This window comes from Vanellus vanellus (assembly GCF_965231255.1).
Source record: "Vanellus vanellus genome assembly, chromosome: 1".
Taxonomy (NCBI): Eukaryota; Metazoa; Chordata; class Aves; order Charadriiformes; family Charadriidae; genus Vanellus; species Vanellus vanellus.
The window spans coordinates 72,427,269-72,454,056 of record NC_138905.1 but is presented as its reverse complement, the minus strand read 5'-3'; the positions used below and the strand labels follow the sequence as shown (position 1 = coordinate 72,454,056).

At 38.8% G+C, this 26,788-nt stretch overlaps 1 protein-coding gene across 1 annotated transcript in view; it reads right to left on the bottom strand.

The window, feature by feature from the left end:
* Positions 1 to 26,788, bottom strand: part of PIK3C2G (phosphatidylinositol-4-phosphate 3-kinase catalytic subunit type 2 gamma) — a gene marked incomplete at its 5' end in the record, with an annotated part of 212,422 nt that overhangs the window by 64,291 nt on the left and 121,343 nt on the right. Inside the window, 6 exons of the mRNA XM_082496368.1 lie at positions 9,167 to 9,336; positions 11,941 to 12,077; positions 14,220 to 14,349; positions 16,511 to 16,603; positions 18,914 to 19,021; positions 20,378 to 20,558. Coding sequence (XP_082352494.1) covers positions 9,167 to 9,336; positions 11,941 to 12,077; positions 14,220 to 14,349; positions 16,511 to 16,603; positions 18,914 to 19,021; positions 20,378 to 20,558 — 819 coding nt within the window. The remainder of the gene's footprint in view (positions 1 to 9,166; positions 9,337 to 11,940; positions 12,078 to 14,219; positions 14,350 to 16,510; positions 16,604 to 18,913; positions 19,022 to 20,377; positions 20,559 to 26,788) is intronic.

Genomic DNA, 26,788 nt, shown 5'->3' with positions numbered 1-26,788 from the left:
GAATGCTCCAGCAGAACTCTACAGTGGTTATTATTCTTCTGATCACTGTTAAAGGAGACGACAGTCTCCTCAGCAAGCATAGAAGCTAAATGATGTAAATGTATTTTAAGTGACCTCATAACATAGCGGTAGTTCTGAGCTTTGTATAAAATATCAATACTTCCCTTGCTGGACTTGACAGCAGTTTTCCCTTTGACTTTAATGACAGTTGCTACCACTTGCATTTTCACTGGCTCGTATTGCAAATTTACGTTCAAGAAAACTTTTCTGTTTTCTGTTTCTTTTAGTGAAGAAAACTTGTTAACAGCTCCATAGATACATGTCTGCTCCTGAAAGTGTAAACAGTCTCTTGCTGAGACTTTATTCCTCAAATCACCCAGACCTGACGTATATCCATCCACATCCAAATAAAACGACAGTTTAAACTTCAATTGCCAAATAGTAATTACAATGTTATAAAAAGAAATAGAAGAGAGAAGTGAATTAGCAAATTTGAAAGAGCTTTCTAAAAAAAACCCAAAATTTATTTATCCTGAGGGATTTATCCTCAATTGTATTTTTAATAGCTTTTATTTCCGGTAACAGACAGATGAAGAGTTGCTTGCCCAAACAGGGAAGTCATGACTAAGCTTCAAGGCAAAAAGGACATATATAGGAAGTGGAAGTAAGGACTGGCTACAAAGAAGAAATATAGAAACTCTGCCTGGGCATGCAGAAATGGTGTTAGGAAAGCCAAAGCTCAACTAGAGTTAAAACTGGTGGTGGACATGAAGCGCAACAAGAAGTTCTGCTGGTACATCATTAGTAAAGGGATGAACAAAGAAAACGTGGACCTGCTGCTGGTTGGTGATGTAGTGACATGGGAGCAGAAAAAAGGCTGAGATAACTCACTGCCTCCTTTGCCTCACTCTTCACTGACAAGGACCCCCAGGTGGTGGGCAGCAAGCTGAGCATGAGCCAATGGTGGGCCAAACATGAGCCCTGGAAGTGATGAAGGCTAACAGCATCCTAGGCTGAATTCATGGGAGCAGCCATCAGGTACCCTTTACTTAACACTTGTTAGTCCGTACCCTGCCAAAACAAGAAAGATGCTGCTAAACTGGAGTAATTTCAGCAGAGGGTCACCAAGATGTTTGAGGGCTAGAGTACTTGCCTATGAGGAGAGGCTGAGGAAGGTGGGCTTGTTAACCCAGGAGATGAGAAGGCTTTCAGGAGACCAAACAGCAATCTTCCAGTATCTATAAGAGGTTATGAAACAGATGGATCCAGGTAAGAACAAGAGAGAAAACTGAAACAGCTGAGTTTCTGACCATAAGGAAAAACTCCTTCACTATGAGGATAATTAAATATTGAAACCGGTTGCTTGGAGAGGTTATCCTGGGAGGTTTTTGAGATTCAAGTGGACATAGCCCTGGGTAAACTGGTCTAAATTTAGTGTTGACCTTATCCACTTAACACTTACACAGAAATATTCCCGTATGCCCCGAGCATCCTTGGTTCAGGTAAACTATGTGGCCCTGGTCATTCAAAACACGTATCTAGTATTTTTGACCTACATTTTTCAAACAAATGACCAGAAGTCAAGTCTATACCAGATAACATGGTTTTAACTGTATTTTCTGCCATTTCTGCTGCTTTGAGATATCTACTGCATAAAAAGTTTTCTAACTACAAATTTTAAATCTCATTTCTGATTACAGTTTTACCCACATTATTTTTATATTAACATCTATCTTTAGAGGCAGAAACATCAAACTAGAAAGAATGTCCTGAATTCCTTCGGTAACTGCAGACAGTTCTTAAACCGTTATGGTCTTATTTATTCATTAAGTTATTTCTTCTTATGTATATATCAACTTTGCTATTATCATTATTTTTCACTATCAGAGCCTTAATGTTAGCTTTCCAGTAAAATCACTGTGTTGGATACACCCGCTGTTTTGATCAGTAGTAAAGAAATATTTCACACATTGGACTGGCCTATTCGGAAAGATTTATCTGCTTCTGTCAGTAATTGAATTGGTTACAGCGAGATTTAATCGCGCTTAACGGATATGGTAGAAAACAAACTATAATCCTCGCCTAAGCTAAGAGCTCTGATTCATCATTCTGTTAACATCTAGTTTCCCAACGTAAACTGAGCCATAGAAACTATTTATTTGTGCCCCCTTACCTGTGCAAAGTGCAAAGGAATGTGACTTAACTGAAACCCTTTTCATTGTGGGCCAATTGAAGTTAGCGAGTTTGTAAATCATGCAGATTTGACTACACCTTGTCCCATAGGGTTACTATGCTAAGTGACAGTATAGCTAACCCAAGTGTTTACAACCGTTAGACATCGTTACAGTTCTTAGTGTGGCCCTAGTATTTGCAGTGTGTATTGCTACAGGGACTCATCTGGAACTTTACCTTTTAAGAAGAAAATTGGCAACAGACTCGTGATGAGAAAGCAGAAACTAGTTTGCGGCATCTCTTGATGGTTTTCACTATGGCTGCATTGCCCCAGTCTCTGCTGCGATCACCAGTCATTCTGCAGTCTGACCACAGAATTTATTCACTTATGTCACAGAACCTGTACAGTCAGCTGGCTGCATATTTTGGAAGAATCCAGAAATGATCCTTCCTGAAAAAAGATGTACTCTGTTTTAAGAACATACATGTCTTCAATAGTTTCAAACGCTGTCCTGTTGCAAGCATTTGCATCTTATATCGACTGGTTAAAAAGTACTACTGCGTCCAGCTCGGGCATCTTCTGAGCTGAGTTAGGATCCTATATTCAGATAGACACATATAAAGCAGCCTGTACTCAAGAGTCACCAGCAACCAGACTGCATAACATTGTTAAGGTGGATTTAAGTCCTTTATGTATTTCACGTTCAATACCTATATTTGAAAGCACTCAGTACAGCATTCCTGATACCTTATACCATTTTCTAAGACTATCAAATTTTCCAGGTTTGTTAGGAGTTTATTACTAACCCTATTGACAAAACACTTGAGAGTTAATTCACAAGGAGATTGGAGCAATTCCTCTTGTTAATAGAGATTGTTGGACAACTGCTTTTTGTGTTCTGACTGACCCTCAGTACTGAAAATAAGATTTTAAAACTCAGACCTAAAAGTTGCCTTAAAATACATACAACAAGTGGGCTTATATCCCATAACTACCGAATATTCAGCTAACAGGTCTTTTCAGTACGAGATGGCTATTTGGAAAACTCAGTAGAATTGTTGTTGGAGTTTTGTATACCACCAGGCAGAACAGAGAAATAAACCCGTGATAAAGATGTTGAATTGCACAGAAAATCCTTAGGGCAGGGGATGAAAGCATACATGAATTACGTATATCAGTATGCTTTCCAGTTAAGGATGAAGGACAAATGCATAGCGTGCAGAACAAGCAGCAAAAGATACCAAGACCAAGCAACAGAGATTAATTTAAAAGTACTTGATGTATACCTGACTGTGTGTGAGAACAGCACCCCCTGAACATAAACGTATGCTTGACTGTGTGAGAACAGCTCCCCCGAACATAAAAAGGTAGGTATAGAAATCTTTTGGAGAAAGAGATGATACTATAATATGTTTCTGATGGGAGCAGGAAAGAGAAAAACATATGCCTCTGTAAAGAGTTATACTTTGAAAAGGATAACAAATAAAATCATTCAATCAAAATGGGCGGTGAACGTGATGTATTTTTTCCCTTTTATTTCTGTTTTATTGTTAAACTTCCTGGTTTTAGAGTCACATTCCACAAAAAATCATGGGGTGACTAACAGTAAGAGAAGGAGGGAAGGGGAGAGGGCAGGAAGAAATGTCTGAAGCAGGAAGTTAATAGGGAGTCACTTAAATAACTCATCCAGTAGATGTCCCAAAGCGGACGGAATTCCATTGGTGGCTCTGAAGGCATCAAACAGTTTCTCTAGCCCAGATAATTGTTAACAAGAGTACATGATAACTCCTTCAAGAAAGTGGCTGTTCCTGAAGACAGAAAAGCTGTTTATGCCATGTTTGACCAGAATGAAAAGCCAAGAAGGATACTGAGAGTTGCGGCAGATGAGAGCTGGGTTCCGGGGAACTCAATTCAGCAGAACAACAACGCACTTGGCTGAACAAAACTGAATAGAGTCAAATCTGCACAAACACTGTATGGGAAAAACAGTGCCTCCCTTAACAGTCTGGGTACTTTGAAAAGGATAACCAAAAAAATTAAGGATTCAGAGTGGACAGTGAACGTAATTTACTCTGATTTCAAAAAGCTTCAGTTGTATGCCCTCCACAAGAGGCTATTACTGAAAATGAACTAACCAACGGTAAAGGGGGAACTACTATTGAGGCTCAATAATTAGAGAAAGCATCAAAACAGCAACAATAAACACCCACTCCTCAAGGCAGACAACGATAACAGAAGTGCAGCTGAAACGCACAACTGCAACTTGTGCTGCTCATATGTTCTCAGACTTGTACTTTTGGTGTTTAATTTGGGGCAATTAGAAACACCTGACTTTTAGAAGTGACAGACTTCTTGCCTCATAAATTCAAGCCCCTTTAGGCCTCATCACCTTGGAGGTGACGTTGTTTCACCTTTAGGTCTTTGTGCATATCTCACCTTTCAGTCTTTATGCAAAGACTTATGTGTATGACTATCTTCAAACATATGTATAATCTTATTAAGATCATGGGGGGTTACGAAGGTGCTTTAAGCCACGAAATTAAATCTTTCCAGCATTTCAGTCAGAGATTTTTGGAGGGTGGCATACAGGAAGCGCTGATAGTGAATGGTGGCAAAGAATTAGGAGTTATCAGTTCACATAAACTAATAATTCCAGGCTGATCATGTCAGAAAAATAAATTTAAACTGCAGAAAATTAATTAATAAATCAGTATACTGAAAATTCCTAATGAACTCTTTCCTCACATAATACAGGTTAGTCCAACAGTTTTCATGCACAAATTTAGAAAACGAAAAGTAATTATACTTGAAGTTTTTGATTTCAAGTTTTAGACTCTTCCTTTGATGAATACCCTAAATAGAATTTTGAAAAGGCAAAAAGAAAAAAGTAAAATGTGAAATTCTCAAATTACTATCTTCCTTCTTCCCTATTTTTTCCCTATTTTTAAGAAAAAGATGGAACATGTATAGATATAACGTAGTCAAAGGATGTAGATACAACTTATTTTTCCCTGACTGTATGCCAACCATTCTGCTTTAGAAAGAAATTCCTGAAGAGAATGCTTTTTTTTTTCCCAAATAAACACTTCCAGTGAGGCAGTACTGCTCATTTTAGGTTATTAACACTAAGAATGAAATGTGTTACTTTTAAAATAAAAAGAGGCGCTTCTGTTTTTCTACATGCTCAGACTTTCTTAAGTGCTTTTCAGTATAGAAAGACACTGAGATATGAAGAAAGTGTGGGAAACATAATTTTCCCATATTTTGGAAACTTCCTTATAAAAAAAAAAAATATATGGAATTTCCCAATGGAATAGTTAGGCTGCCTCTAGTAATTAACTTCGTAGAAGAAAACCAGCTTAGCAGATTTAACTTCTGGGAAAACCATGCCAAGACGCGGGATTAGTTTGGCAAGGAGACAAGAGGGCCTCTGTGATTCAGATCAGGGAAAAGAAAGGCCAGCGAGTGTTGTAAATAATTAGGATGACAGGGTATTTTAAAAAAAAAGAATGGACACCTAGCTTATCAGAAGGTGAATATACAGTGTGCCATGAGCTGGACTACTTCATAACTTGCCATCAGGTTTCAGACTGCACATCATTAACTGCAAAAAATATAGACAACAGTGCTGGAAGTGACTGGTAGCGGAGAGGATGAGACTGCTGAAGTTAGGATTAGTTCAGTCAGCACAGGATTTAAAAAAATCTCTTATTGCTTAATTCACCAAAGAAGAAATGTTCAAAAGGAACTGGTCAGAACTGAAAAGAAGAAAACAAAAGCAAACAAAGCATGGCAGGTACAACCATAAGCCAGACACCTTCTTCCATACCACTTGATGACTGACCTAGTCCTGTATGATTACCTGGATAATATTACACATAGTTCAGTCGGAGTCGGTCTAAGATGATTGCCACAGAATGCTCAGTAGATAAAGAATAGGATGGTTATATGAAATTAAATGAGAAACATTTCTTCATACAGTTTGAAGTGTATCTGCAGAATTCACTGCTTTGGGGGAATGTAGGGTCAAATGTGGCAGCTGGATTAGAGAATGAAAGAAGGAGTATTTTATTACCACTAACAAAACGTGTCATCCAGTACGATTAAAAAAAAAAAAAAAAAAGATAATGAAATCTCATGGTTCAGTAGGAAAGTTCCCTGTGGGACTTTGGGAATATTTGGGAATAATTCTTCTGCCAAGCTCTGTTATTATGCTATTGGTTAGATACATCACATGTCTTTCTCCAACACTTCTGAAACATTAGTTCCTAGACCCAAGTAAAGACAGTTTATTAGTACTATTTAACATATTTGCTGCACTGTGAAGGTACATGTAACTGGAAAAGACAGAGTTCCTGATTCTTCTTTGCCCTGAAATCAGTAAGAGCTGAGCTACTGATTTGTGCCTTGGACTCAAAACTGAGCAGATTTATTGGACATCATTTAAAGATGAGGGCAGGAATTAGAAAAGTTAACTAATCCCTTGTTGGGGTGTTATACAATCACGAATGCAAAAGCGAGCATGACTGCATGAATCATATCAGCTTCAAAGGGTTCTCTGAAGACTCATATTGGATTTGACAGAAAGAACTGCAGCCCATGCATGACAGCGTGCGATTCTCAAAGCAGCCATGTATGCGTTTCACTTTATTTACATCAGAAGAAATGCTCTATATGAGGAACACTGGAGGGGACCTATCCTCATGAAACTTTGTGAGGAATAATGACAAAAAGCACTCCCTGAACAGAAAACGGACCGCTGTGGCAAGCAAGTTATCTGTCTAAGTTCTGAAAGGAATTACTATTTTAAACAGTTCAGACAGGGACGCCTTTTCTATAAGCTCTCATTCATTTGCACAGATTCTGTTTAAAAAAGCAGTTTGTTTGTGTGATGTGTGTAAAGACCAGTTGCATGTTTAGGGATTTGTATCAGACACTTTTCTTTCTTTAAAGCCACCCATAGAACTTCACAAGTATGCGTATAGCATCTATTGTACAAAACCCTAACAGTCAGCACTAATAATTCTAAAGATTTGAAAGCATTGTGCTGCTGTTTTATCAATATTATTCCAGGAGTATGATATTGTTGGGGGTGCAAAGAACTCAAATAAAAATCCAATAAGAACTCAAATAGAAATCTAATATAAAGAGCTGTTACAGAAACCAGAGGTTAAGCCTACTTCAGGGCTTGCCTTGTGGGAATGAGTAGATACAAATGGCACTGAGGGTTTCAAATTTTGAGAGCGCCTGAAATTTATGGGATGTAGAAATGTGATATTCTTGTGTTCTTGCATTGCAAATAATATGTTAGAGTTCATGAAGGTGTGTGAAACTCATAAGAACCATCGTCATTAATATTGCATCTGCTTAGTTGCGTGTAGGTATGAGGAAGGCAACCATTGTCCCATAATGTTCACAACCTACTGTTAAGTGTGAGTCTTAGTTTTACTAAAGAACCACGAGGGCACTCCATGAATGGAGGTTCTAAAACGTATTATTTTATTTTATAGTTTAAAAGCAGTATACTGCATGAAGAAACAGTAAAAAATGGCTGCTGTTTATGGAAGTGGCTATATTTTAAGTCATTTTCTTAGACTTTATGAGAAGGTGTAGTATGACTGAGTTGTAAAACAGTAAAATTAACATATATTTTTCTATTGCTATTACATGATTTCTGTTTAAATTTGGTTGATGTGCCCCCCCCCCCCCATATTTGCTTCATCCTGTCATTCAAACTAGGTAATTCTTTGCTCGTGTAAAACTACTGCTTAAAGAAATTCCTGTTTGGCTCCAAAAGGAGGTTTGCTGGAGTGAGGGATGCAGCACTTGACTCAGAGTGTGTGCATGAGTATCTATTTTTATTACTCTGGTCTGCTTTATTCTTTCCACAGCAAATAAGTAGGATTAAGGGAGCATATCTTGAATGATTGACGATAATTCTGAGCACTGCAACTAAATCTTTTGACTGCTTGGCTTAGAAGTACTTATTACCCCATCAGCTTCCCTTATGTCAATACTCCCACGCTGTTATTTCTGTCTAACACACTGAGATAGTCTAGAATAGTCAAAGGCCATCTTAAAAAAAAAAAAAAAAAAAGAAAAAAGAAAAAGAAAAAAAAAGGTAAAGGAACAATTAGCTCAAACTTAATTCTGTGACTAGTTCTGGAAATTATTAGGAAACATGTGGGAAAGACACACCACCCTACACACACTACTCACCTTGTCAGTATTCGGGATCATTTATCCATTCCCTACTCTGCTATAACAGCTTCTTTGTGTTTCGCACGTAGTGCCATCATCCTATCTATTATTATTCCATTCCAATTCATTCCTCCTTAGTATGTTCACATTAGGAACTAGAATACACGATCACACTATTTTATTTATCTTTATCACGGGATAGTTACACTACAGGCAGATACAAACACAGAAAAATCACAGTCTTGTTTACGTAAAATCAGACATTTGCAAAACAACCCCTGAGCTCAATGTGGTTAGATGTAAAACTACAAAACATAATGCAAATGTTTGCAATTTTACCCACAGAAGCATACCCATGCCTATTTGGAAAAATTTGGTTTCTTCCCTGAATATGAGAAGAAAGTGGTCAATTAGATACATTTATGGTTTTGGATCCACTATAGGAATGCTCCCCTGTTAGAAGAAAACAATGGACATGGGAATTATTTTGGCATGGGCCAGTCTACTGTTCTGGTTACTACTGAAGTGCATCATTCAAATCTCTGACAAAACAAGGATTTAGATATTATTTTTAGACTGAAAGGGGATCTCCAACATCTCATTTTAATTCCTTTCCCAGTCATTTCTATATTTTTTAGAGGTTTTGTGAACAATGAAAACATGTTGCTTTGGAAAATTCAGAAAAGAATAAAGCATGATCTCATTTCTTTTTTTTACATGGGTGTTGATAAGACTGTGACATTTCAGAACACTGCTTTAAAGTTTAATATGTGTGTTACTATAGATACTAACCTTCTTATGCTTCCAAATGTCTGTGCATGACCTAAAAATCTTCCAAAATCTATATGGAACATGTGTCCAGCATTTGTCAGCATTATGTTGTCACTGTGTCGATCACAGACTCCCAGAATGAAGGTAACAACACACCAGCCAGCACAGGAATAAAAGAAATTCCTTATTGCCTAGTCAGTAAAACAAAAGCACTTACTGGACATACACAGAGACATATTTGTTTGTGATGCTAACACGAAAACAAAAAATTGTAGTTATACAAATGCTATGCATGTTGCTAAAATTTTAACAGACAGGTGTCTTTGTTGGTACTCAAACAAGTAATACACAAATTTCAAAGTTACAGCTCAACAACAGTTTTATGCATGCAGTTTTCACCTTGTGTTTTATGGATACTTGGAACCCTATGGAAAAAAACAATTGTTTGGGAATTAGTTGGAAATCCACAAATTTAACCATTTGCTTTATAAAGAAAGTTATTTTACACCCATTGTACTGTTCTATACCTATACAGATCATTTTATCTCCAGAACTCAATTGCCTTTCTCAAATCCTAATTAATCAAGTCTCACAATATTCCAGCCCACAGAATTAAACCCCATTTTACAGAAACGAACTGAAACAAAGGAAGGCTAAATTGTTTCCCGCTCATAGCATCTGTGAATCTGGATAGACTGCGTGATCAAACCTAGTGTCATGCAGAGAGATCCAAGAGAGTGATTAAACCGAAAACCAGACTAGCGGTTGTGTTTAATATAACCTACTCCTCTGATGCTCTTTTACGTGGTGGAGGTGTGTACTTTCGTCTGCTTCGTGTAAGTAGACTGGCTCGTTCAGATCTATCTCGTGAATCTCTTTAAAATATTACATTGTGGCATCACTCTTTTCAAAAATGCGCCCACAGCAGATGTACAAGCTAATGATCTGCTCACCAGACGCTCATAGGTGGATTCCAAGTTTTCTGCTAACTTCAGTGGGAAGTATTTAACAACTGTGACTTCATCTAGTAGAAGGATCTACCCAACCTCTTTCACAACACAGGTATTAAGCGTCCTCTCTCAGAGGACAGTTATTCCTGATTCAAATGATGATCTGTCTTCTATCCCAAAGTATAAGGAATGGCTTTTTTTTTTTTTTCATGTCACCTACTACAGTTTAAGAACTGAAAATGCAGTTCTCATTGAGAAGTCTTGATCTCCCGTGAATCTAAATCCCAATATCATTCATTTATATAGAAACCCAAACAATCTTAATTTGTGATTGTTATGGTTTTGAACAAAACCTACATTAGTCAAGGTAAGCCATTATCTAGACATCCAGGATTTCCCTGTAGATGCAGGGCGTTGCCTGCAGTGGCCGATACAGATGACAGTACTGCAGAAGACTTAGGCCACAGCACAAGAGTTGGCTGAATTTTATGTCTAACTGTACTACTTACTCACTTTGATGACCTTGGATAAAACGCCTAAGCTTTCTGGGATTTTGTTCACCCAACTGTAAAATGAGGATATTAAAGCTTACTCTGCGTTAGTTTTTTGAGCACCTTAGATACAGTATAGTACGAGTAAAAAATCATTAAGGAGTAAAAGAGAAAGGTTCTTTCACCAGCCAGTCCAAGGTGAATGCACACTAGTAATTTTATGCATGCCCTATGCAATCAGATCTGACTGCATTTTATATATCTAAAAAATTGAAAGAAAATGGGTAGAAATTGGTTCCAGAATATTCCACATTAGTGGCGGTTTTTACAAACTGCAGCACCAGTAAGAAATCAGGTTTTCAATCAAAAACTAATAGCATCTCACTTTTCAATTGAAATGTTGGCTGCGCTTCCACCATAACACTGTAAACACATAAACTTGTAAAAAAAAAAAAAAAAATCTATACAGATCGTTCCTGTTTAATTGAATCAAGATGATAATTAGGAATTTAAGTGCTCTTACTGAAAATATGGATGAACAAATATCTATGAGTAATTAAAAAAATATTAAAGTTTATCAAATATATTTATGCTATACATCTACTAATAAACTTTTATAAAAGTACTTCATTTTCAAAGTGGCAAACACTCAAGGCTCCCCTTTAAATTTAAAATTTTGGCTACTAATCTACTGTGGGCACAGAATAGGGTTTTAAAAATTGTCACAGCAATGCAAACATTAAAAGATTTTTCATAAGCCTTAGAACATGCTGAGCCAACAAAGAATGAATAGAAAGAGTTCCTTTCAAAGGGAAGCCTCTGCTTCTATAAATAAAATTTCCAATTTTTTGGCTCACGCATAATGCATAGTTTCATAAAATCAGATGCATTACATAGATTCCCACAATGGGATATGAAAAGCATGATCTTATGTATCATACGACTAGGTAGTTTTGACAAAACAGCTTTCTAAAACTATGGGTATCGACGTGGTCATTGCCAAATACAGGAAATCCACCAAGACTTTTCATAGTTTACATAAAGTATTTAGAACACTGACCTAAAAAATAAGTGCTTTTCAGGTTAATAGTTAATTTTTACTTCAGCTCTTCATTTTACTACTGTATTTCAAAACATCCCTATGACGCATTTTTATAGAAAATGTATTACAATGTACCTGATCCAAGCTATATCTACTTAGAAAGAGAGTGGCATTCAAATCAGTTCCCTGGCTTCTATGGCTGTCACTTGTTTGTCTTGAATCTGAGTCATTTGTTTTTGCTGCTTACTGCATTTTTTGCCTTTTTCCCCATGGTAAAACATGAAATATATAATAAACTTCTTACGATGTTACCTCTTGGTAACTTGATTCCAGAGGATGGTGATGACGGAACCATTTTTTAATTGTGTTTTCTTTCAATGGTCCTATCAGACCCGACTCCCTGTGGATCTTCGCTAGTGTGGTAGCATCTGGCACCATCTGTACCAATCCTAATCAGACAGAAAAGAGTTCACATGAAAAACATTCAGCTTTAAAAAGATATGAAGACCATCAATGCATATTGCAGCTCTTTGGATCATTCCATGCAGAAAAAATACATGCTTAAAAGTTGATAAAATCATGAATGCAATAGAAAATATAGATCAGGATTTTTTTCTCTTTTTCTTAGGAAACAAACCCTGAAGGTCACTTACTAAAAAGTGGCAGTACTGCAAAAGAGAAATATTACCAATAACAATATTGTGGACATAACTGCCTCAAGGTACCAACAAGGCCAACAATTTAACAAGATTAGAAGCAGGTAGAATATGTACACAAACAACCAATATCTATAAAAAAAATAGGATCAGATATTTACTATGAAATAGAAAGTTATTTCACATGTGTTTATTGTCAAGAATGCTACACAAATTTTTCTGCAGCCTGTGATGCTGATCACAGCTGGGAGAAAGGATACCAGATAGAGCAGAAATCACTCAGATCCAAGATGACATAAACTGGCACTTTGACACTTTGAAGTGCAGAGAGGAGCCAAGCATTTTGCAATGCTTCACTGGAATCCTCTATCTCTACTGCATACACTTAATTCTTTTTTTTGGAACTGAGACCTGGCTTGCCAGCCTTCTGTCCCTGGCCCTGTGTGTGGTCCCCTGCCATGTCATCCCACAACTCTGCATTACAGGAAGGACTTCCTACGACAACTTCAGTTTGTGACAGGCTCCTCTACACTACCCTGCCTGAAAAGCGGCATCCTACCAGTGCTTTATCTGCTTTTCACATATATGTGAAAAGCGATTTCACGTTCCCACGATTATGAAATTATCATCTCCTATCTCTCTTGTGTGGAAAAGGTGGACCACGGAGCAAGTTGTTAGCCTAGGACTCGGAAGACGCAGGTACACAAGTTTACTTAAGCACATGTCCCATATGACCACAGGAATGTCGCTTGGTGACCTATCCTTAATTATACACAATCGTTAACTGTAAATCAATCATATTAACACTTTTGTAGCTCATAAAGAAAAACGTTGTGTGGGAAATCTGTCACACACTGATAGATCTTCTGCCACTGCAGTGCTGAAAGGAAGGGACTGTCGGGCAGAGAACATTATTTACAGATGATCCCCGTATCTTTCTCGGCAAAACCCAAATTAAGCGTCAGCATATACGAGAAACTATAATATTATGTTCACAAACAGTATTCTTGTATTATTTGCCTTTGAAGCAGAAGCTTTAAGCTTTGATTCCCATCTCTACAAAGAAGGGAGGAATCTTTTTCAGGTAACCTTAACCACCCTCCATGTGTGTGGTCATCTCCTAGCTCCTTCAGATCATTCATCCTCTCTCATTTTCTCTTTGTGGCTTAGAAAGCAATGAATTTTGGGACAGGGTTGGGGTGGGTTTTTTGGTAGTTTTTGTACAGCAGGTAATCTGGATACATCAGTCTTCTATTTGTGCAAGGATTATTTTCAGTAAAAGCTTTGGAGAGTCAGTAAAAATAGTCAGCTTATTGCTGTCAGTAAATTTCTTTAGCAAGCAATTGGTATCCCTGCTACAGCTCTGCTATAACAGCCATGAAAGAGAGAAATAAAGCTTTCAGATGAGTCAGGCCTGCCCTAAGCACCACAAATTGCAAGAGTAATTTTTCAAAATCAACACTGTGAAGCTGTCACCACTTGTCTACAGGTACTTTCCGTAACCACACGCATCTAGTTTCATTTAAGCATCTATGCAAGATAATACTGGATTAAAACTTTAGTAGCTACAGCCAATTTTCTCCAAAGCTCTCTTTTTGATGTGTGAAGTTACTTTTAAGAATCTGGTGCAAGCTGATGGTGTTGAGGCTTTTGGAAAATTCTATCCTACGTTGCTGCAAAATTCAGTGAGTTTGGTTGTCCTTCTTCTAGAGAGGCAGAATGAATAAATAAAATGAACATTCAGGAGTAGGCAAGTTTACAGTAGACAAATTTAGGACCTGAGTAACAGAAATTCTGAGCACTTCTTTTTCTTTAAGGGGGAAGATAAATAAGACAGCCATGAAACTAAAAGTTAAAGGGATGATTTTTGTATACTGCTGTTTACACGATATATGGATAAAGTAATACCAGTAATTTTCATAGTGTAAAACTGACCTTGGCCTTTTCCTGTAGATAAACACCTATAAATGATCATTTGCATATCCAGTCCCTCCTGGAGCCAAATGCTGTCCATCACTCGAATAATTTGCAGAACCAGCATATCCTGACGTAGGTCATCGCCTAGCTGAAAATTGCACAAGAAATCCAGGTTTCTCATTCAGTATCAGACAGAATTAATTTCCTATTTCATTTGGGCTTTTCCCTCACCAAAACTGTTCATTTTACCGTAAATCCCTCTTGTGGTTCCACAAAGTTGCTACTTATCTTTCTGTGTCAGAACAGGACAGAGTAAATGGTACACATAGGCAGAAACAATTTTGGCAGCCACAAAGATGGTAACAAAAGCTCCCTGATTAACTGCAGCCTTTCTGCTTATTATTCCTATGTAATTATTTGAGTTTGAAAATTTAATCCGGAGGTAGGATCCTAATTTAGCTACATTTTAAAGTCTACCTAATGCTAGATCCCTTTTCACAAATGACAGCATTTTTCTAATGTTAAGCTTCACAACTTGGTATTTGCAGCAGGCTGAAAGGGAATTTTATCATGAATATATATTTTATCCATGACACGATTCATATTCAGTTTCAAACAGTGATGCAGTGTTGACTGCTCTCCCCACGGAATCGGTCAAAAAACAGCCTTAGCGAAATGGGACTTCAATTGTAGCCACAAGAGGTAATGAAGAGATTATCTTCAACCATAGCTGAGTAAATGGCCTGTGGAAAAAAAAGTCCAGCTTTTTTTTGTTGCCCCTGCCTACCCCATCTAAAATACATGTGACTTGCTAGTGTATTTAAGTGCTTTATACTTTTATTGCATTCTTTTCATATAAGCATTCCAATCTTCAGACTTTTACTGCCACGAAATGAGTACTTGAGGAGACATAAATTATGGTTAAAAAAATAATCTTTTTTTTTTTCATTTAAAGGTAAGCTAAACTCCAATCAATTCTTCTTAGTACCTAAACCTGAGAAAAATCTTATTCTCGCCACTTATCTACTGTCCTTCCATCACGTATACAGTAAATAGACAATTTAGTACGATACCACTGCTTATCATTTTATGTATGCATTACCCATTCTGAATAAACAATGGGACTACAGCACAAGTAAAAGACACTTTAACACAGTGGTTTGCTGACAGGAGAAGGTGATGTCAGCTATAATACTTTTACAGCAACTGGACAGTTAGTTGCTTGTTGAACATTACTGGGCAGGGAAAATACTGTCTAGGTAGAACCAGCACAAATGTCCCATGAGCAGGCATTTGCTCAATTGCTCAAGCAAGTAGGAACTTGTCTACTGAACACTGATTTTCAGATGAAATAGCATAAGAACCAGCTTTCTAAATATTCAGAAAAACTTAACATTGTTAGCCTCTTACATGCCTGGAAAGCATACTTCTATTCCTGAGAATCACAGCTACTCTAAAGGTCAGTTTAATTCAAATTCAAGATGGCCTAGAAACATTTTTTTTTTTAATTATTAGGCTTCTGGTTTGGAGCATGATACTGCAAAAGATCTAGGAATAATGTCTGGCAACACTGACCATTTTGTATCCATCAGCCATTTTATGAACTTCAGTGTTCTTCTCTAAAAAGAGTACTCACTGTTATGGAAGACTTTTGCTGTTTTGAAAGAGAAGTAATTTTAGATTGCATGTATTGTCTTTTGTGGAGGGACACAGCACTGTCCTAAACTCTGAAGCTTTGAAAGTGACAACTGGAAAATAAACCGGAGTTTATTTTCAGAGTCTGTCCTTCCAAGTAACTCCAATGAGACAGAGCTTCTCTGCTGTCCCCTCCACATCCCTCTTCCTCAGCCCATTTTCCACACTGGCTGATAGGGACAGAATTAGTTCTGTGCAGCAATTGCTGTCTCTAACACTCCAGTATTTTGATTTGTTAGAGACTTAGGGGCACGGCTACTGGATTCAGTCATTCTGAACTATCTCTTCTCTGAGACTTGCCCTCTGACTTCAGTGTGGTAAATAAACTAGGTTTAAAATATAAACTTCATATTTTAGCCTGTTCGTCTCCACTAAAAAACAAAATAATTGCAAGAATTCATTTGATTCTCTAACGATCAAAAAGTTGATACTTCAGTGCTCTGCCTCAGCATATTCCATTAAAAATTCTAGTGTCAAAAATAATTGGGAAAAATGAACAGCAGAGCCAAATCAAACATTCTCAGGGTCCAGATTTAAAATACAAATTCGGTGAATTTCAAATCAATGTGTGTTTTTTTGTACAAAATGAACTAAGGATTAGAGGAAGAACATACCTTAAAAATAACATTGATGTTTCCACTTGGAGCATATGCACTGATGAAGGAGATTTTTAATGGAAAAGCATTGGACGTAAAATATGAACATGACTTCAGGGAAAAAAGATAAGAGAGAAGAACAACAGTGTCACATATACAAAACATCAGGCTAATACAATACCACTGGAAAAGGTAACATCTTTAAATACTGCTTAGTAGCACTGATAACAAAATTAAGTAATTCTTGATATTATTGACTGTTTAATTGGGTGAGGAAAATGAGAAATTATTTTTCCCAGACAATTTGTTTCACCCAATAATCAGGCTATATGAATGGATAATATTTTCTGTACTAACTGTCTTTCATTTTCACCCAGGTCTATTAACGATAAACTTTGGCTGCGACTGAGTGGATGAAGTACATAAGACTGATCTAATGAGAATCTGTAAAGCATTGGAAAGCCTTTAGTCCTATTATTTTCTGGAAAAAAAAAAAAAAAAAAAAAAGAAAGCCCAATCATACAATCTTTATGGAAGCAAAGAACCTGCTAATTTCTTTGGTGACCTCACTCTGTCTGAGAAGACAGGAAATTCTGAAAATCACAATCTGCCTGATGTAGAATTTATCTTAATTAAGCATAAACTCTGACTTCTCATGCCCTACAGCTCCTTCCACCTGAAGACCTCAAAGGGCTTCAAAATGCATTAATGAGCCAAGCACTGCAAATCCTGTGTGAGTTGGGGTGATATTATCATCATCATTAAAAAAGGGGGGGGAAATAACCCACTGAAAAAAAACAACCAAAGACAATGGTAAATTAATGGCCTTGTTTCTAGAAATAATGAGTGCCCCACAGGAGCTACTGCTGTCCTTACTGGGTGGAGTGCAACGGTGACTAATTTGAACAAAAATGCTACTAGACACAGCTGCCTCTTGCTTTTCATCTAAACATCTCAAAGCACGGTACAAGCATGCAAATATTGTTTTAGCCACATCATACCTCTACAACGTGGAATAGCTTTTACTGATGATGAAATCCTGACCCCCCCTATGGAATTTTGCCAATTGAAACATCTCAGTAAGTGCTTGAAAGTTTACTGTGGAATAACCCATTACTGATAGAGCTGGGCGCACTCCTTGCTACTAGTAAAATCAATAGATGATACCAAAGTGAATTAAATTTAGGTAATTATAAGCACTTAAAAATGCTAATTTGCATGATTATACTGACATACAGCTCAATCAAGAAGCTGCATATATTTATAGCAAGATAATGGCCTATAATGATGTAAGAAAAATGAAAAAAAAAAAAAAAACCCTCTTGAGATTTAAACATTTTGTACGTGTCCAGCCAAGCTGGTGCAGTATAAATAGCATGAGTGTATGGTGAGATACCTTCCCATTAGTCATTATTTCCAAAAAGCCTGAAAGCAGTGAGAAGCAGCAGGCTTCAAATTCTTCTGACTTATATCATACACAATTGGCCCAAACCTGCGGGGTGCTGGAAGACCTCTGTTCTCAGCAAGATCAAGGCTGAATAGCAATTACTTGGAGAATGACAGGTCAAAGGCAATTGAAGGGATCAGCACCTCTTAGAATCAGGTCCACTGTGGATAATGAGCCAGAGAACAAAAATAGAGCACAAATTGCTGTAATTAGGCAGCTATAACTGGTAATACATATGGCTCTTCAGGTTTGTTTTCTCTGGGTGCTGGATACTTTTTTCTTCTCCAGAGCTGGAACAGATTATTGCTGGCATAATACTGTTTATGAAAACATTTCTAATCAATGAATAACTGAATCTTAGTACTGTGGTCAAAGTAAAGTCAAGTAACACTCTAGAGCATTGTTGTTTCCTCATTTTTAAGTCATTTTTAATAGGTGTCATAGACACAGGTAAATTACTGCGAATATTTAATATTTTAGCAGTTCTCAGCCATGTGCCTAGAGTCACCTCAGCAAAAAGAGAGCTAGCTCGAGACCTTTTGCTGCTCCCATCCATGACAGAGGAGAGTCTTGGATGAGAAAAAACTGCCACCAAGAGCTACCTGGTCAGGATGGCAACCTGGTCTCAGCTTCAGGGGACCGAGGTGCCCATGCCAATCCCAACACCACGGTAGGGCAGCTGAGCCACCAGCAGGCTCCTCAGAGTTTAAATCCCTGCTGCCGCTGCTGCACAAGGCGAGACACGCGTGCAACACCCACCCCACCAGACCCCTTCCCCTCTGCCTCCAACAAAGGCCCCCAGTTTCAAGGGGAGGAGGCTGGACATCAGTTTACCAGATGACTCCTGCTTCACACCAGTAAGATTATTTCCCAGTCAATGCAGCCGTTCACTCCTTCTTCCCCTTTATACTAAAAAAGTTAAAAAAAACCCAACAAAACAAACAAATGTAATCCATTACATGAGCTAGACTTACATCTGCTTCTATGCCTTGGACAACAAGCGCAGGATTCAGGGGAAGCCGACAAACCTTTACCTCCTGGAAGAACTGCTGAAGTCTGTGGAGTTCCACCTTTAACACCTCCTGCAATATGTGAATCATCATGGTAACACGAAAGAACATAACACCACCTTTTATGCCGTTTACCATCTTCCTATATTTTAAACAAGCAGTACAATTTCTGGAGCTAGTAGCATCTATGTAACCTTATAACAGCTAACGAGGTCACACGGAGGAGCAGTTATTAAAAATAAGAACCATGATTTTATTCCACATTCATGCTTTTACTGCCTAGATGCACTACGAGTTCATGCACTACCGGTTCGTGTAGGTTCAGATTCAATACCCTTCATTAGGGGCTGATTAGCCTTGCACCTGCTCTGCTGCATCGCATGTCTATTTTGCCTTGCTGAACGACCTCACAATTCGTTGCTCGTTGCCTCAACACTGTGATCCCTCTCACCTAGCTGTAGGTGAGGTAACTGCAAGGTTTGGGAGTTTCTCACTATCACAGTAACTGCAGCTCTATGATTAATCTCTAAAATCTGAATTATGCATCAGTAATGCATAATGTATCACAACTATTTCTTTTCCTTTACATGGATTTTTGTCTTTGCAAATATTTTTGTCTTTTTACTTCCATGTTTGCTTTGCTGCTTCTCAGTAGCAACACAGAGTTTTCTGAAAAATCCTTTGAAAATCTCCGAATCCTTAACAAGGCAAAAAGAATTCACGATAGCTTTCACGACAACCAGCAGCAGCAGGTGTATTTTTATTTGGCTTTCTGGTCTGTCTTGCTGAGATCTCAGCAAGAAACAGTTTTACACATCAGGTAAGTAACAACAGCTGTCTTGGAAAATTAACAGCTTTGAATTGGAAATATACCTACGCAATTTAAAAGCTGCCCCTGCTGGAGAAGATGACTGTAAGCCTTCTACTGCCAGGAATGCATCTCTGCAGATACGCTTACAGTATTAATTGCTAAATGACGTATTTGAGATATTAAGTATAGTTCACTCTGGTTGGCTTTGCTAAGAAACGAGGACGTTCAGCCCGTCAAGGACAACTCTTAGCAAAGTTTTCAAGAAACACTGCAGCTCTACAGGAGTCAAATACATTGGGAAGGGGTGCTGAATGCGAGCGTTCCTTTCAGTAAAATGTTAACCGGCTTTGTTGCCATTGTTTCTGAGCACCTCCAAGCCTAGTTGGGAAACCATTGATGAAGAAATTTAAATGGCTTAAAAGATCTGCCAACCTCGAGAGTAATAGTGATAAGAGTTGGCCCATTAAATACATGTTTTACTCCTTTTCAGATTTTTTAGTCAAATCTTGGGTTTACTTATATAAAGGACATTATAGGAAAGACGTGTCACCTTAGAAAAAAAAAAAAAAAATTACCTGAGGGAACTTAGATGGAAGGGGGGATATTTTTCAACAAACCTTTCTTTTGGGGTCATTGGCAGCTTTTACTTTTGTGGCAATGTCTTCCAGAATTCTGATAAGTTTCACCTCCTTAGAAAACTCATTGTTCAGGGTTTTTCCAGCACAGAATTGGAGAGCAGCCAGTAGTTTCTGATACCAGTTTTTGAAATGAACTTCATTCTGTGCATTCTTCAACAGCCTGAGGGAAGCAGGGGAAAAAACATCTGTGTATCTAAACCTGATTTTTATTTTATATCACCTCTAGCAGGAACAATAAACGCACTCCAGACTAATCTGTATTTGGTGACTTTGGGCAGCAGAGAGTGAAAAAAAAATGTTGTTTATTTGTTGGCAGTACTCAAGTCCCTTTTGATAACTAATGAGATTCCAAGTGTGTTGAATCAATAGGAACCTGCCGTTTCTTGTCAACATAGTGCAGTGCCTGTATTGCTTCTTATTTCTGCAAGAAAAGTTTAAAAAGTGAAAATAAGTTGTATTTTTTGAAGTCCAGTCTTAAATATACATCCCTAGAATATATTCTTTTTTTTTTCTCCTGCCAGTACACTCACACGATCGAGCACATCTTTTGGCTAGGAGATACATTTAAAGACCATTTTAGTCACAGACGTATCATCAGTTCTAGAAACTTTCACTGTTTTAAGTTAAGGAGACATTTCTGAAATTGGCTACACTGCTAAAAAGAGTGAAATGAGCCTGCGTTATTCATTTCCTTACCCATAAATGTTCATCTAGAGCAAAAACTCAGCTCTCAGTTCTACTGAAGTTTGTGAAAGCTTTGGAACTGGCGTTATTACCAACATAAAAGCCAGAAATAAAACCAAAACCATACCTTTTTTTTTTCCATGTTTACCATGCAGTTTTCTCTAATTACACATTCATTTGGGCTAGGAAAGCTGTGGAGTTTAGCGGGTTTTTTAACTGATCACTGGGAAATTTTTCCCTTGCGTGGGCCAGAGGTTTTGGACCCATTTGATTCATTTTTGTACACGTAAATGGAATCACTAGCTTTATATTGCTACTAACACCCTGCCTGTTGCCTGGGATTTCCCTTTGTCTGAAGGACTGATGAGCTGCTCTTTGATTTTCTCCAAACTTTCCTCCCCACAACTTCATCTTTAAGAACATCTCAAACCTTAAATTCCTTATAAATGTCTGAATCTTAATGCATTTTCCCTTACCTGATGAGGTTACTCAAACCTAACAAATAATGCTAGTTTTCACAGGACAGAAATTAGAGGAGCTGTTGATTTTTCAAGACACATCACATATGAATATCTTACATCACAAAACACAAGAACAAGGTGTATATCAAGCACTGATATTTAAAGGTAACAAAAAATTATAATTGCCATAGACAGTTCAACTCCTTCAAATCATATATAAGGCATTACAATATTGCTACTGCAGTCCCTGCATCTTTTGATGATGAGGGATTCTTGCCACCTTTTATAAGGCAACGATCCTTCTAGGTCCTCATTTCCTATATAATTCAACACAGAATAATATCACCTACTGGTTTCTGAAAAGCCTTTCCAGTTACACAAAACCTCTGCACATCTAAGGGTTTATAAGTACAGAAAATCATAAAAAGAACGTGTGGTGTTTCTATCAGAAACGCCTAGACATGAAAGGGAAGAGATACGAGAAGTTTAGCATCAGTACTTCGCAGAGGAGATTGAAATGACATTTCTTTCTGTAGACTAGTAAAAACAAATAATTACTTTTCAGATCAGAAAGAAATACAAATTGTCATTGCAGTGCCCGGTGGAAGGCAAACTCCAGCACACAGAGGCAGCTGTATTCTTATCCTGAACCCTCCACAAACTGAAGAAGCCTGAGAACACATGCATATATGGCGGTGGATAAACTAATTCTTCCAGATTTCAGGCGGAGTAAGTCCAAGATTCTACAGAATGGCATTCACTTGCTTAAATCTAGATACCGAGTGCCATTCTAGATATCCTAGGAAATCCATTTCGGCTTCCAGCTGCTGCCTTGGAAGGGCACGGGCCCACCAGGGGCAATATCTCATGTGTGCCACTGCTATGCAAGATGTCTCAGACTCCCTATACTGTGTAAAACATGTTTAGGGTACTGAAACACACTCTGCAGTGGCATTTTAGCTCAGTTATAGGCAAACAAGGCGATTTAAAACAAAAACATACTTTGTCCACTTCAACAGCAAGTCAGGAACAGACTCGGTGATTATTTTTTAAACAAAAGCATTACTGGCACAATCCAAACGGTCACATGGGCAGGAATTGTAGGCTATGGGAGCAGAGCCCAGCCCAGTCTCAGCCCAGCTAAACAGCTTGCATTTCTCTTAGAGCACAGGCAGAATGAACTTGTTCACTTCTGCCCTGAAAGAGAAGTGCAAGTGCAACTAAGAAAAGATGACATCACTGTGACGTCTATTTTGAACTGGCCAGGTTCTGTTGGTGAAGAATCTTCCATCTCAGCACTTAGGCTTCCACTGGGAACAGCTCCTGTGCATCTAGATCTTATTAACTCACCTACCCCCTTTTTAACAGTACATATTGAGGGAATCCAGAAAGGCTACCTTTTCATGTTTGAGGTGTCCCTTTAATCCTCTCAGACATATAGAACATTAAAACAACTTTTATTTCCCTAAAATGAAAGGCTTCGGATTTCACATACAGGAAGCAAAATAGCAAAACCAAAATGTTTTCCTATTTCAAACAGGGAGACTCCCTGCCTAAGGCAGATCAACTTAGAAGATTCAGGTTTCGATTATTCTTACGGCTGAGTGTTCACAGAAAATAAGCTTATATACACATACAACATAAAGATTTCTTTTTGACCTGAGAAAGGATTACGGGCCAGATTCAGATAGCTTATGCATGAGGTGTACATGAGGACAGAGGGTGTACAGAGTTTGAATCCTCTCACATGTGCTTCTTGAGCCCAGTGCAGGAGGAAAGTTGAGGCAGTCATCCTGAGCTCACCAGTAAAATCCATTTCCATGCCAGCTGCAGCCCAGCACACACTCCACGGTCTGAACCCACATGGCAGCTCTTGACAGTGCATGTGCTTCCTCAGCAGCCCTACGAGGGGATCTGCACTCAAAATATGTCTGGCGACTGCGGTACAAGCAGCACAACCTCTTTCTGACTGCCCACTGGGGTTGGAATGCTTTTAAAAGCCTGTAGACCTTAATTTGCAAAATGATTTGGATTAACCGGGTCTGACTTTTATATTCATTTTATAAAAGCAGTCCCAAGGAGGATACAAAGGACAGCTTTTAATGTGATGACTCATTGTAGGCTTTGCTGAAATGTTTATTCAACAACTGAACAAATATGCAGTTGTAATTCTGTCTTCCCAGTTTCCTGGCCCACACATCTTCACCCTGCCATTGCGAGAACTCAGCGGAGATAGGAAAACTTCTGAGGTTGCAGGATGGAGATATGCTCAAGACACTAATGAAATTTTCAAGTTAGGACAGGATGCCTAGCTGTGACAGAGGAAGACAAAATTGGAATGATTTAAAACTCAAGGCTGCCAGTAAGAAAATATGTGAAATTTTGGGTTGGGTTTTTTTTCCCCCTGACAATTTTCACAGGGTTCTGCAAGACAGAACTGAATATAAAGGCCTGGCTTTATGCCAGGCCTATACAGAGGATCTTGCTCCTAACAACAGGGAGATGTCCTCACTCTTCAGGATTCTATGATTTGAGACAAACAGCCTCTTTCTCAGCAAGGCCACGGTAATTCAGATACACTGTCCCAAGGTCACTTTCTGGAAAATAGCACAACGGTGCTGGAAAAAGAAGGATGCTGACCTGAAATTTAGTACAGAGGCAAACTAGGCTGCCCCTGCCTAGCAGCAGTCAGACGGTCCGAGTCAGATTCTGGGGTGCCCCAAAAGATGTCTTCCTTTCCGCATGCGCCCACTCCACGCCTGTGAGGTGGCTCCAACCCCATCTTTTGGCACTCGCAGCTGCAGAAGCATGCGTATGTGTTTTCTAGGTACGGAAACACAAGTGTGCTGGAGAAATTTTTGCCACAGGGCAGAAGGGAAAATGGGGTTGAATCAGGCTGATCTGGCTGCTGTGTCAGAGAAGGAGAAACAAGGTTAAAACCAGCAGCTATGGAGAAAAGGGAAATTTAAAAGAGGGAGGGAAAAAAAAGGAATGAGATCGGATGGATCTTGGTACCAAAACAGACGAGCTGGCTTCATTCTCCTTCTGTGGCGTGGGGAGAGAGGGAAGCTGGTGGTCTAAAGACCTTGCAGCAGACACAGTCTGCTCTCTGAGTTGGATTTGGCAGACAAGTGACAGAGCGAGGCTGCTCAGACAACTCTGCCGCTTGAACATCTGTTCCTTGTCTCCTTCAGAAAGGGGAGCAGGATCAACCAGAGAGTACTGCCTGACAGGACAGATTAGCTGGCAGGTAGCCTGTTAGACCAAGTTGTAGCAGAAGAAGCCCAAGAAAAGGCCAGGATCTCCAGTATCTTATTGCAGGTTTAACCCCTACCTGCTACGAAGGACCAAGGTACAGTTTGACTGGGTTATTTAGATGTGGCATCAAAGTCAGAGTAGTGACCCCAGTTAATTTGTTTCCAAGCGATGTCTGGTATTTATTACACAAAAGCTGTGCCTACCAGCACACACAATGTATACTCTTTGCTTATGCTGTTTTGAATTCAGAGGCACACCATGAAAATGAGGTGCCTTAGGGTTTTAAGGTGAGTGCTGAGGTACTTACTGTCGTTAGTCAATCTTTGGTAAACTTGACCAAGGAAGTCAATATGCTTTGTTATGAAGGTGTATTTCACGCTTGTTTTCTGTTTCACTAAACAGGGCAAGTCACAGAAGAAGAGAAAATTAGCACAAAGCTGCTTCTTATTATAGCAATAATTGTTTTAAAATGATTCTCCACAGCCCTACCTATCAAAGATTAGCACACAAACTCACTTCTCTACCACTGCACAGCTTCCATGTCTGAGGTTGCCATCAATCTTGATTTTCATTAGCCATCCTACAACACTCCTTAGCTGTCCTTTGCGCTTTATTGTGCCATGGAGCTATGGCACACACCTGAAGCATATGACTGATTTCATTTTCGACCCCTTGAAGAAAACATTTTACTGTTTGCGTTCTTAAAGAGGAGAATAAGCAACAGGGACGGCTTACCAGTGGGGCTGCATTTGGGTTTTGCAGTTTCTTAAGTCCCACTGCAAGTTACCTGGTGGCGGTAACACAAGGACACAAGGATGAGAGAGATGACAAAAATGCTCAGCTGAAGATTTATACCTCCATCTAGCCTGTGATGGGCCATGAGGATGAGTGGGCAACTGCTGCTATTAACTACTCAGTTGCAAGTAACACCTTTCTTATTTTTTTTTCTTTTATCTCCCCAAGATTACATTGGACGAGGTTTTTACTTCCCTGCCGTGATAACGGGAATAATCCCTTTGATAGAGATATCAGCATAGCAAGTACTGCACAAACACTGTGAACTCCAACGAATTCCAGATTCTAACAAGTACTTGTCCTCCATCCCCTATGCCCGCAACTCCCCTTACTCCTCTGCAGAGTACAGCCAAGTCTGCACAACTCATCTTTTTCACTTGCTAGCTGGTCCACTCAGGCACAGCTTCTTTAGACACAGCCAAACTCTAAGGCAGCAGAGTGCCAAGCTGGCAAATACGGCTATGGCTTTTCTGATCTCTTTGACAGCACCTAGGATGGATGACTGAACTTGCTGAAGCTCCCAGGAACGTGTCTTTAAGATGGCAGCTATTGCTTCAGAGAACAGAAAGGAACACTTGCACTTGTGGCAATGTAATCTCTCTTCCCAGCCTCCTTCACAGCCTCGGTGAGATAAGCCTTCACTGGACAGCAAAATTTTAATTCATTAACCTTGCTGGAAAGCCTTAAAGTGGCTCTGTTCTTATGGTCCTTTGTTATTCAAGAGAATCATACAGGCTATCTCTGTCAACTTCCTTTAAAAATAGACACAGGATAATACCTCCTCCCTTTTTAAACTAACCCCAAATTCTAGAAAGGTGTGATTTATGTACTACAAGTCAGAAAGGAAAACACAGAAAACAGCAGCACCTTTCTGTGTAGACTTATTGGGGCATGGCAATCAACAAAGCCACAGATGTAAAAACAAACGAACAACTGAGAAGCACAAAATGCCTAACACGTTGAGAACACCACGATTTCTGCAGGGGAGAATAGGGAGCAGAGTCAACTAGGCAGAAGAGTTAATGTACAACAAAGATGGAAGGACATAGCATTTTTCCGAAGTGAGTGAAGTACTGAGCATTTTCCACAGCTATACAGCAACACAGTGCGAGGCCATCCACTTCACTGGAAGGACCAAGACTGAACTCCCTTTCACTGTCCCTTTCTGTGACCAAGTGCAAAGACAGAAGAA